The sequence below is a fragment of the Leuresthes tenuis genome, unplaced genomic scaffold, assembly GCF_036924035.1.
Source record: "Leuresthes tenuis unplaced genomic scaffold, fLeuTen1.0.hap1 SCAF_8, whole genome shotgun sequence".
NCBI classification, from domain to species: domain Eukaryota; kingdom Metazoa; phylum Chordata; class Actinopteri; order Atheriniformes; family Atherinopsidae; genus Leuresthes; species Leuresthes tenuis.
The window spans coordinates 14901147-14913569 of NW_027325362.1; the positions used below are offsets into that span (position 1 = coordinate 14901147).

Sequence of the window (12423 nt, forward strand, 5' to 3'; positions counted from 1 at the left end):
TTACCGGTAGCCCTTAAGAGAGTAAAAAACAAAATATAGATTATCCAATCGACCTGTGAGACGCACAGTCAAGAGGCCCTGCTTTGAAATTAAACAGAGCTTGGAATTATAGCACTCAGTTGCAAGGTACTGATTGATAGGAGATGACTTGTTAAAACATCCACTTTTACCCCCTTTTTTTACTCTAATTTGTGATTGGGAAACGTAAATTTTCCAAAACAATCTTGAGCTTTTTTGTCCATACCATTTTGAACCTACATTCACATAGAACTGACAATCATCCTGCAGCACAGTCAGCAATACAGCATCAGAATGCAAGTAAGTGTTGTTGCAACAAATTTATTGTAATTTACTATCATTCTTACAGTCTTTTTTTTTAGGTCTTACAAAATTTGCTATAGTAGCCAGTTTAATCTACTAATTGAGGATAAACTTAATTTTTCTCATAACAGGAAAAGAAATTAACTTCCAGAGGCAAAACGTGTGGTATGACAATTTAATAAAATCAGTTCGATGAAGGATTTCCTCACCCTCGTGCTCAGCTTTATCTCTCCTTAATCTTTTTTTTTCAGGATTAATCAAGGAGATGCTGAAACATAACATAAGTGTGGGGTGAACTTTCTCTGCTCTCCAAAATATGTCAGAGTGCCCTTCCCTTAGGAAAAAAAAGAAATACACAACCCTTGTCCTTTTCTGAACTCCCACACGTGCTACATTTTGATGAGTTGGTCTAATCCCTTTGCAATTTCAAAACAGAATCGGTAAAATATTCCTTCTAATTCTGATCGGATTAGATACAGAAAAAACCCGACCGGACGGAGAAAGATTATTGAGTAGTTCTACTTGGTCAGTATCATCTAGCTTTAAAATGATAAACCCGCCACCACGTATAGCCTATCGCTGAGGCTAAATGCAGAATTTTGTAGAAGCGTATCAAAAACGAATTTGCGTTAAAAAAAATTAACTGTACAAAAAAGTCCTTTGAGGTGTACCGTCCAATGACTGCACAGAAACAGAAAGTTGATGTGATGAGGACAAAGAAAGCTTCAGAGCATACCGCAACAGGACATACTGGCCAGGGTCCAAGGCTGGTAACAGCAGTACAGGTAGGGGTGATAGCCCTGGTACAGAGGCCCAGTCATGCGGTGTCCTCCATCACTCAGATGGTACTGCTTCTGCTCGTCTCTCACCAGCACTTTTACTGCCACTGTCTTAGGTGAGTTCAGCGCAGCCAGCTCGGCCGCCATCTGCCGCCTTTTCGTTTTATATCTCCGGTTTTGAAACCAGATTTTCACCTGGGTCTCTGTAAGCTTCAGGGCTCCCGCCAGATCGGCCCGCTCGGGCCCCGACAGATACCTCTGAGTGCTGAAGCGGCGCTCCAACTCGTGGACCTGCGCGTGAGAGAAGGCCGCTCTGGAGCGCTTCTTCGTGCCGGGCCGACACTGACGTTCATCCGGTGAGCTGCCCAACCTGGTGTCTGGGGGCTGGTATCCGTCCTCCCCTCCATTCGTCTGGTTATTCTGCGGTGTAACCCGGTCCACACACGGGTTTTCATCCCGGTCTGCAGCGGCTGAAGGACAACACAAATGTGTGATGACAAGAAGTGCTTTGTCTGCTAATGGTGGTCACTGTAACCCTGAGCATGCTGCAGAAATGTTTCTGATGCTGGTCAATGTGAAGATTTTCTTTATATATCTCCTTTACGCTGTCACAGAGCATTTGATTTAAGGGTGGAGCATTGGCATTTACAAACTCCTATGAAGTCTACAATTAAAAATGTTATTGTGCCTGTTATGACATTAAATCTTATCTTATCTTATTTATTCTGGAAAATATATATATTTGGATTTATGAAAAAATAAAAATAAATCTCATTTTAGCGTTATTTCCCGTGTTAAATATAAAAACATAGTCTAATGAGATTAAATGAAAGAGCCATGGAGGTGAGACAGCTTTCTCCAAACCAGAGTTTTCTCTTCTTGAGTTTGGTTAATTCGCGTTGTATCAACATGCAATTTTGTGAAAATGCAAACTTCAAACTGCCCGATTTCCTTGCCTGTTGCCGTGCAAACACCCCATGGCCTGACAATTCTTCAAATAATATCCCCCACCTTCTCTGTGGTCGGTCTCATCTCCCGCAGCCTCCTCCTTCCAGGTATCATGTCGGAGGTTAGACACGCCGAGGTCAGGAGAAAGTTTCACCGGAAAGATGCGCTCCTCACAGCCGGTGCACGCGCTGCGTTTCGGCTCGTGGAGCTCCTCCGCACCTGCCGTGCCGGGCTTCCCGCTGGCATCCCGTGGGGTGAGGATGTCTTTGATAGAAAAAGGCGAAAAAGTCAATGTCATGATTCAAAAGAAAAAAACGGGTGTCTCCTCACTCTGGCGTGGGGTTTATGTGGAGGCATCAAGGGATCAGCGGCTGGAGAGCAAAACCTCTCATTCAGTCAGTCTTTCCAACTCTCTCTGTAGGCTAATTATTGTCATTTAATTGCGGTCTGTTAATGAGCAGCGCGCGTCAGAGACCTTCGGGACTTTTTCGACACTCTGAGCAGGAGAAGCAGTTCAGACTCGATATTCTGCTTTCTCAGCCTGGTCCCTCCTTTGCGCCGCCCAGCTGAACACTGGTGTGCGGAGCTCGGCGTCCAGTGGAGGGAGAGGAGCATTTACTTTTTTACAAGAGAGAAATATTGCGCCTCAGTGATAGCAAAGAGATGGTGGTTTTTAGATGGTGAAAATGTTAGAGCCTGTAAATGAGAGGAGATGAAGGAATTGGGTGTAATTAGACCCTGCAGAGCACTTCAGAGACCATGAAGAGACTTGAATCAGACAGGAAGTTGCAAACTACAAAAACAAACTTTTTTCTGTTTTTATCTTTTTCCTTTCTTTGTTTTCTTAACCAGGTAATGGTTAAATATAAATCTAAAAATGCAGTGCATTAAGTTTTCTTAACGTGAATATGAAATACCTCTTTTTCTTTCTTCATGTGCCAAAATGGAAATCAATTCACAGTACCGCAGCCTATGTGTTTCTATGAAGGAAAACCAAGCATGACTTTATTTTTCCACGCAGAACTGATCTACATGTCCGTGACAATTTGGCTTCCTTTCATTGTTTGCTTTTAAGATAAATGAGTCCCAGAAAGCTTCATTTTTGGTTTTGCGCATACAATTGAGGGTATTTGTATTCTTACACGTGTGTAAGTCTGAAATTTCTTATCACAATTTTTGTGAGACAAAAAAAACCCAAACAAACAAAAAAACAATAAACTATACTCTTTAATTTAATCGTGAAGGTGAACTTTCGGCTCCAACAGGTGAGCAGCGCCGCCATGTGGGCAGGATTCACGTTTTTTCCAACGTTGAATGAGTGAAAACAAACGCTAAAGACTGTCCATTTACCTCCAAATGGACGCATATTACACAGCCTGCAGGCCCAGCCGCTGGGCAGATGTGATGACAGATGCGGTGATCTGCCTCTTGCGTGCCGTTTACTTCGCCTGCTTTGACTAACCAGAGAAATCTCTGTCTGCCTCAGGGTGTCAGAGCATGACTGCAGGGGATGCGTAGACTTTTTTTTCACAATTATTAGATGAAACGTCCCAATTAAGCCGAGATATGTGGGATTTTTCTCATGACTTCACTTGCCGTAAAAAATGATCGTATAGGAAGAATCCTTGTCGGTTGTTTCATACAACCCGTCGCAAACCAACTATTTTCTTTGTAATGCGTCCAAAGAGCCTATAATCGTGCTCTCCAAGCGAGTTTCCTTTCACTGCATGCATCCACTAAACCCCTGCACGTAGTAATTATAATGATTGGAGAACGTGTATTTGGCTTTGATCACGTGAGATAAGAACGATCGTTTTCGTGCGCTGGAATAAAACCTCCAAGTGTCAACCCAGATCAATTTGTTTTCTCCGTTAAAATGATATCAGAAGGCTTTTTGACGCAAAAAACGCACACCCTGAATCCGTAACCAGTCCACATTTATTTGACACTTTATCAAAAGCATATATTGAAATGTGCATAACTTCATTCTGAATTATAATCCCAAGATATACAAAAAAAAAAAAAAGCTGACATGTCCTAAGTCTTTAAAAGCCATCTTTATCCATCGGAGCAACTCTTAAAAGGTCAGCTTTGCTTCCGTCTATATTTGGACCCCGGCTCCTTTTGTGAGCTCCCTGAGTGGTTGCCATTGGAGACCTTTCTGTTTTGGGAAACTCCGCGCTTGTAGAGCAGCAGTGATGGGCCGCCGAGCTTCTATCTTTGGAAGCGCACGATAGCGATCGCGAGCGCCTGTCAGAGCAGCCGCGACCAGGCCGATGCGTCCTCAGGCATCGCCGTCCTGTCGCCAGCTCTATTTACACTAGTGACTGCGCAGCACTTAGAGCTGACACCAGGTATGTCCTACCGGCAGTGCAGTAGCCAGAGGAAGTGGCCAGCGAGGCTATCAGAGGAGACAAACACTCTGTTTACTTTGCCATTCATCTCCATTAATAGCGTCTGCATGGTCCACCATGCCTTGTAGGTGATGGTATTTAAGTCCATCTCCAGCCGACTGAATATGTGTGTGTGTGTGTGTGTGTGTGTGTAAGGATATGTGAGTACAGGCCCAGGCTTTGCCTCGTGTGAGTGAGTTAAAATGTGAATTATTAAAGAGTTTAAATTTTGTTTTAATTGTCAGTATTTGCTTGTAGGATTTTCTCCATTATTATCATTATAATTATCATTATTATTATTATTATCATCATTGTTATAACTATTATCATTATTTCAGTGGTAATATCTGAGATCTTTCGAGCAATATTTATTGCTGAGCGCTCACGGTTTACAGGCTGTGTGAGTCCAGAGGATTCTGGCAGCCTGGTTAATGTCCATCTCTGAATTCTGAGCAGACATTTGCTCGTTTTGAAATTCCCCCTGTTTCTGGTTTTTGTCTCAGATCCAAGCAAGTTTTCTCACAGCAGGAGGGGGGGGAAAATGGTTGTTTGGCTTTAGATGCTATTTGAGACGATGAGAAATGTTGAAATAAATCTCACCCGACACTTGCTTTTTTTTTTTGTTTCTGTATAGATTTCCTACCCCGATTCATATACATTTTGGAAATGTGGGTTGATAAACGCACACACACACACACACACACACGAACACACGTAAACACACACAGAGCCCGTGTGTTATTATGCTTTTATGTCATTTTATTTCATCACCCAACGATCCAGTGTGTCTGTAACTTGAACGCAGACTCCTAATACGTTTAGTCGCTCGATTTATCCCAGCCATGCACCTTCAGTTATAGGTAAAATAAAAAAAACAAAGCCTCGTGGCCAAAAAAATGCCGCACTGTTAAAAAAAGGAAAAAAAAACAACAAAGAAAACGTAATAAACATAATACTTAAGTCTGCAGTCTTTAGCGTTTGTGGGGAATATTTCTTGCAATGTTTTTGGCTCTTTTTAAACATGCCCTGTTATGGCAAAACATAAATGCTTTATAACTAAAATAGTTCTCCCTTTATGTCAACGTCCCTTTATTTTTGCAGAACACAACATCCATTTTGCCGCTGAACCTTGAGCCACATTCATTCCATAATACCGTTTCCACAAGTGGCTCAGAGAAAACCCGCTGTTATTATACCTGTGTTTCCATCTCAGTCGTTGAATTAAGGTTACTTCATATACCTGTCTTGAGTTACAGCCTAGTAAGCTATACTTTCTGCTATTTGTGAAGGAGTTTTGCATTACATTGCATGCTTGAGTTCATTCAGCGAAGTCTTGTCCCGGCTGTGATTGCGCTACCAAGCCCGGATGCCCTGCAGAGATCCCTGGCAGGGTGTGACCACCGGTCCTTGGGGAGCTTGGCTCTGCGTCTGAGCACCCAGGTTTCCCAAATTCATGTTCATGAAAGCATTACCAGCAGAGTTGCTCGGTGGAAGAGCGGGTAAACTAGAATAAGTACAGGAGTAAGTGTTGGTATACACCGAGTTGTTGTAGCTGTAACTTGGGTAGCCGTTGTAGCTGTACGGGTTTGGAGCTCCGACTGTATAAGGAGGATTATAGTTCTGGGATCCAGTCAGACAAGGCCTCCCATCTCGAACCAGAACCGGCACAGCCACCCTCCTCGGTGGCGGTGGTGGGTGGTGATGGTGATGATGGTGCTGACCTGCAATCTCCAGCGTCTTATCTTGCCGCTGCCTCTTGCATTTGTACCTCCTGTTCTGGAACCAGATCTTGACCTGGGTGGAGGTGAGTTTCAGGGAGCTGGCCAGGTGTTCTCTCTCCGGGGCGGACAGGTAACGCTGCTGCTTGAAGCGCCGCTCCAGCTCGAACACCTGAGCCTGAGAGAAGAGGACTCGGGGCTTCCTCCTGGTCCTCTGCTGCTTGGTGGCTGGCTTCTCTGAGTCCGGATCCCCACAGTCGCCCCGCAACACCCCGATATCCTCTGTAAGAGAAACGGGACATCAAAACATGTGAATCATGCTGAATTCTAAACATCCATTCTGCACTTTAAGGTTTCCCCATCACATCCCAAGAGTTTTTATAATAATTCTAGTTTTGGCAAAATATGAAATCCTTCTTTTCCTTTTTTCTTTAAATTTTTTGCTGTTGTTGTTGATTTTTAGAAATAATTTCCTATGATTATTCATTTAATTTGATATATTTTCAATAAGTATTTTTTATATTTTGTGTCTTAAAATAACTGGGCAGGATATTGCTTAACCGGAATTTTGCAGGGATCTAGTTGAAAATGGACCAAAAAAAAAAAAAGATGGGTCCATCGAGAAATTATTTTCTCGCTGAATGAGAAAGAAAATCTGATTCCCCGGTTCATCCATCCAGCCATTCCCAAATGTTGAATACCTCCAAAATGAGTAATGCCTCAACATAAACGATTTTTAAATGCACATTCGTTTGCAGATCAGCCTCTGGATAGAAGGAATCCGCTCAGAGATTTTGCAAACGGCCATAAATGCGGGAATCTACTTGCGTAAAACAACCCTGAGATTCGTGGAAGGATTAAGCACAATTAGCTGGCAGCTAGCAGACAGCTTGCAACAAAAAGGCTTTTTTTTTTTAGACGTCCTTTCTGCAAGGTGGGGCTCCTGCTTTACGAGTGTTTTGTTTTGTTTTGTTTTAAATCCTGGTATAATTACAAATATAATAAAAGAAAATGAGATAAACACCAAATCTAAACATTTCCCTTAGGTCCTATGACATCAAGATGAATAATTAAAATCAAGCTCTTCTCTTGTGTGAGTATTTGGTGTTTGTTTATATTTGTGAATTAATAAATGATACCTTGTTGATTCACAGCAATTATTTATCATATGTCAGGTTTTCTGTTTTTAAACGACTGGTAATTATTTTAAAGGTTTTTGTTTTTATGTATGAGTCATTCCTCCAGAATCTCTCGTTGATTTTATCTAACGTCAACGCCACTCGTGTCCGTTTGAATATCTTCACAATACTCACTGATGCGGCGCTCTTCCTGCTCTGTCTCCAGTCGGAGGTCCGCAGAGTGGCTCTGCGCCGTGTTTCCGAACACTTCCACCGGCAGACCGGACTCCACCAGCCGCTCCTGAGCGCTCATCGTGCTGAGGTAAGACATCCTCTCTTCGCTCTCCGAGAGGCAGGAGCTGATAGGACTCGGACTGTCTCTGCCTGCCAGCATGCAGGAGGGCGGTGAGTGAGAGCTGAAGGATTTGTTTGAAATGGCTCCCGGCTGTGACAGCGCACCAGAGAGACCGAGGCAGGAGATCAGTTGGAGCTGGTGCTGCTGAGATTGTTGCTGCAACTCTAACTTCAAAATGTCCTTTACAGAAAAAGGCGTGGTGGAAGAGGCTACGACCGGACTGGGGATCATTGTTACCACCGACAGATGACGAACAGTCACCAGGCCCAGAGCAGAACCAATTTGTCTCCGAACCGCGCGTTAAAGAAGTTAAGAGCCCGTGCGTAAAGTTGAAAAATGGACGCGCACAGCTTGTTTTTCGTGCAGACCGTGGAGGGCTGGCTCCCTTTCAGCTGTGACATCCCTCTCAGCTGGCTGTGCGTCTGAAGCTGGAGGGTTGAACGAGAACGAGAGACGTCGATCCTGTTTGGTTGGCTGATTTCAGTTATCTGGCGAAAGAGCTGGGTCAGCCAAGATGCTTTCCTCTCCCCTTCAGTGACGTCCCGAAGCGGAGGAGGGACCGACAGAGCCTTTCTCTTCTCACTACGTTTACCTGTGTGTCAGGAAGCCGTTCCTTATTTATTAAACAATATTGACATCATCGACTTCAGTCAGACTATTAAAGATTTTAAAGGTAAGAAAGGTTTTTATAACATTCTTGCTTTTTATTAAGCAACAGATCAAGTAACACCAAGGGAAATAAATGTATACACAAAATAACCTTTCTGTAGTAACTATTAGTAACCAGTGTATAATGGTAAAACGGAATTTCCGTTCATTTGGAGTAAGTAGTTGACTTTATGCGATCATCTTGTCTTTGCTGGATGGTTCAACGGTCATCGCAGCTTTTCCCATCATCGCTGTGGTGGTTTTTAGATTAGCCATATCTACGTTTCCTGTCTCAGCAATCCACGGATAAGATAGTACACTGTGACTGTGGGAACCCAGATAAAACGGGCAAATTAAGGGAGCAGTACGAATATAAATTTCACGCGTTGACATTTCTGTGTCTGCTCAATTTGAGAACGGTACCGATTTTTTTTTCCTCCAAGAAAAGTTTGACCATGATCATACTTCCAGTATTTTGGTAAGGAAAAAATATATATGTGTATCTATATATGTGTGTGTCCACATAACAAAAAAAGAGTGCTGGTATCCTCCATTGATGCACTGAGGGGAATAAAAATGTTTTCTAAACAGAAATTAATTTCCTCGAGTAAAATGACTTTACTCGTCTGCTTTTATTTTCTGTGCATTAAATGAACGGTTTTGTTATATTATTAGCACCGTATCAGGCACATGCACTGTAGAGAATCAAACCAATGTAGCCTCTTCCCCCCTTTTTGTTTTTCTGACGTGTCACAAAAAGCGCAGCCAGTGTCACATTTAGGTGTCTGATTTGTAAAGAAAAAAAAAAAAGAAAAAAAAAGTTGCACTTATTTAAGAAAAAAAATCTGAAAGCAGATTTCAGTAGTTTATTAGCTGCCTCTTCTTTCATTAATCATCTCATGACACCTCAGATTTATCTGCAGTCCCTGGAACATAAATTACGAACCATAACAGCTTAACTGCGCAATGCCTGTAATCGAATGATATTATATATAAAAATACATTATTCGAAGAGATAATATAGAAATGATATATCAAATAATTCAAGTATTTCACTGCATGTTCGCACCCACTTAAGTCGAGTTTTAAAGCTTTTACTAATGGGGCTAATTCGCATTTCTGTTTGATATTCTCAGTTAAGAACTTGGTTCCGTCTTCCACAAACGTTTCTTTCAACAATTATAATGACAACAATAATACTAAAAACACAAAACAACAACAAACATAATAATGATAGCAAGACACAGAAGAAGATTTGTAACATTTTTTCTGTGTGCTAAAGGCACTGCTTTGTGAAACAGGACACCCTTCTCCTGGTCGACTATCTGTGGCCAAGTGCAGGCGCCAGGCTCTGAGGGCCTGTTGCTTCTAAAGCGTGTGGAAAGAAAAGGAGGGAATGTCCACATAATCTCATCCGCTCACCATCAGCAAGACGCTGTTTAGATTAGGAGATCTCTCCTTAAAACTGCCCATTTAGGAGGGGAGGAAAGCAGAGAAAGAGTTTATGTCCACTATATAGTCACAGTTGCTTCCTGGATGGATACGACCGAACCGGTCCATATTCTGGCTCACAGCGTCCATCATCGTCACCAGGAGGGGCAACTACTCGTAATTTTCCAGGCATTTTCACACAATCGGGGGGATATTGCTGGAATTTGGTCGAGTTTATGAGGGTGAATTGCCTCGTAAAATACACCTCAAGGCATTAAATCAGGTCTATTCGTTTCCCAAATATTTACCCATTCCTCTATATTGCGTGTAATGATTCAAAGAGACAGCAGAGCAGACAACTAAATCCTGGCCTTATGTACGGTTGTGAAGCGTTTGTACACAAGTTCTATCAACTTTTGATACAACTTCTAATCGAGGGGAGCGGACCTTAATCTGGAAATGCAGTCCTTACAAACCACCCCACCGTGCACCCGTGTCAAGGCGTCACGGCTCACAGCCGCAACCCTCCTTAATGGCTCATTTAGCTTTCAACCCCAAACACGCACGTCCAAGCGCACAGCCCTCAAATGACCATCACCGTCGGCAGTCTTCGCGTGCCACCGCCAGCCCAAGAGTGGCCAAGCAGAGCCGCGTGTTTACGGAGCGGAAGGGTCTGTTTCCTGCCTGTAACAAAACCCAGACTCCCAGAGAGTGTCAAGGAGCTGCTCGGTGCTGAGTGCGCCTCCCCGATACATCATCTTCATTTCAGAATCATCGTGATAAGCTGGGTAAGGTCAGGCCTACAGCACAGGTCAGGGCGCGTACAGGCTGCAGAGATCTGGACAGAACTATAAAGTAAAAGAAAAAAATGTATGTATATATATATATTTATAACGGCAACACTTTACAATTAAGGAATAACAGAGAATTCAAAGCATTTTAAAAAAAAAAATCTGCTATGGTTTCTTCGTTCCTCTCATTTCACTTTCTGGTGAGGTCTTCAAAAGTTAGTGTTTTCCCAGGCAGCGTTGAACATGTTTCGTCTTGTTTCTCTTAGTCTCCCCATATCTCTGTCGATCTAGAAGCTCTTTGCCTCAGAGTGGCAGGTGTATAGTCATATCAGTAGTTGCAGCAAGGCCCCTAAAAACAATGAACTGGGAGACGAGAGCTGTTCTCTGAAGACAGTGGATCCCAAGACACGTCTGATGACTGGGTAATGACTGCAATCATCTTTCTTCGGTGGTCTCTGCTGCATCTGATGATGGTTTTACCGTAATATTAAACGACCTGAACACCTGCGGTGTGTGGAGGGGCTCTGTACAGGCCTGTGTATGAAGACTGACAGAGAGGGTGTATGATTTGACAAAGCTTTGCAGATGAGTGCTTTAAATCTTTATACTGAAGCACTGACCGTGTTAGCGCCGCAGCCTCGATGTGCGAGGAGGAACTGAAGTATGGTAAGCCTTTTGTCTTGCAGTGCTCTCAGTATCAACACTAAGTTGTTACATTATGGAAATTGATTAGCTCAAGTGTGTCCGCCTAGTCTGTTTTCCATGTTGCGTTTGAGTCCACTTGTGGATTATCTAACAGGGTGTGATAGCTTCTGTCTAGCATCCTGCAATAGCAGAGCATGTTGGAGTATGGAAATGATGAGGCCATGAACTGTAAAGCTCCTTGAAATTATTTAAAGAAGTGCAGCCCCACGCGGAGTATGGCGGGCTCAAAATGCTTTCCTTCTTCCTTTAATTTCATGGTCATCAGTAAGAATGGCAAAGGACCAAACTGTTGTGTGTCAGCAATGTCTCGGTTCTTCTAGGTCCCGGAAGGTGAGTCTTATCAGCAGCCCATGTGATGGTGTCAGTAGCCAGGACCCAGACTGTGCTATTGTGCCCCTGCCTGGGCCCGAGTGACGGATGACAGCGTCTTCTCACTGGAGGAAATGAGGAGGCCAGAGGCGAGCCCAGGGCCAGATTTAATTTTCAGCAAAACCTTGTTCTCGCCTACTTATCAGCTTCAAAAAGTGCCCAGTATTCTAACTTGCTCCTTCCAACAGTCCCTCAGGGCTCATTGTGTTAACTGAGTTAGATAAAGAGAGCCTAATAATGTAGTTTGCTTGAAAGGCTGTGAGAGAGTGAACCAAAACCCTGTTCTGTGTAACTTGGAGACCCTGAAAGGAGGAAGTGAAGTTAGGCCCGTCTGGGTCCCCTGCCCTTTGCCCTCCCTTGGGTCTCATAAATTAGGCTGCTGTAATTCTCTCCCAGACAGCCTTGCCCCAGCAGGTGTGTGTTTGTATACATGACTGCTCACAGGGGGATGTAAGGGCTGTAATATCTGTGATCTACGGTGTTGGGAATTTAGTTTGGGAGGAAACATGCAACCTAAATACGCTTATCCTCTCTGCTGCGGTTGCATAGAGGTGTGGTTTCACCACATAGGATGTGTGGGACTCTGGATGCTTATATGTCCTGTTACACATGGACATGTATCATATATCATGTTGTACATTGTGAAAATGATTTTGAAATAGTTGTGTGCAACTGGCCAAAGTAGTAATCCTTGAGGAAAGACTCTGTTGACATAAAATGAATGTGTGTATTCACGTTTGCTTCGAGCTGTAAACATTAATGAGAGGAAATGCTTGTGATTGTCCAGCTGCCAAGATAGTATTTCCATAAAAGTGAACATTTTATGCCTCCTTAAAACTAATGCTAT

The 12423-nt window shown here is 43.2% G+C and overlaps 2 protein-coding genes across 2 annotated transcripts; both read right to left on the reverse strand.

Moving 5' to 3' along the window:
* Positions 1–1032: 1032 nt before the first annotated feature.
* Positions 1033–2638, reverse strand: nkx3.3 (NK3 homeobox 3). Its single transcript, XM_072390369.1, has 2 exons — positions 2112–2638; positions 1033–1570 (listed from the first exon to the last, which is right to left on the reverse strand). Exons 1-2 carry the CDS (start codon positions 2344–2346, stop codon positions 1047–1049), a joined length of 759 nt encoding a protein of 252 aa, XP_072246470.1. The 5' UTR covers positions 2347–2638; the 3' UTR covers positions 1033–1046.
* A 2541-nt stretch (positions 2639–5179) lies between these two features.
* nkx2.3 (NK2 homeobox 3) lies at positions 5180–8136 on the reverse strand. Its single transcript, XM_072390370.1, has 2 exons — positions 7473–8136; positions 5180–6441 (listed from the first exon to the last, which is right to left on the reverse strand). Exons 1-2 carry the CDS (start codon positions 7861–7863, stop codon positions 5795–5797), a joined length of 1038 nt encoding a protein of 345 aa, XP_072246471.1. The 5' UTR covers positions 7864–8136; the 3' UTR covers positions 5180–5794.
* Between the last annotated feature and the right edge of the window lie 4287 nt (positions 8137–12423).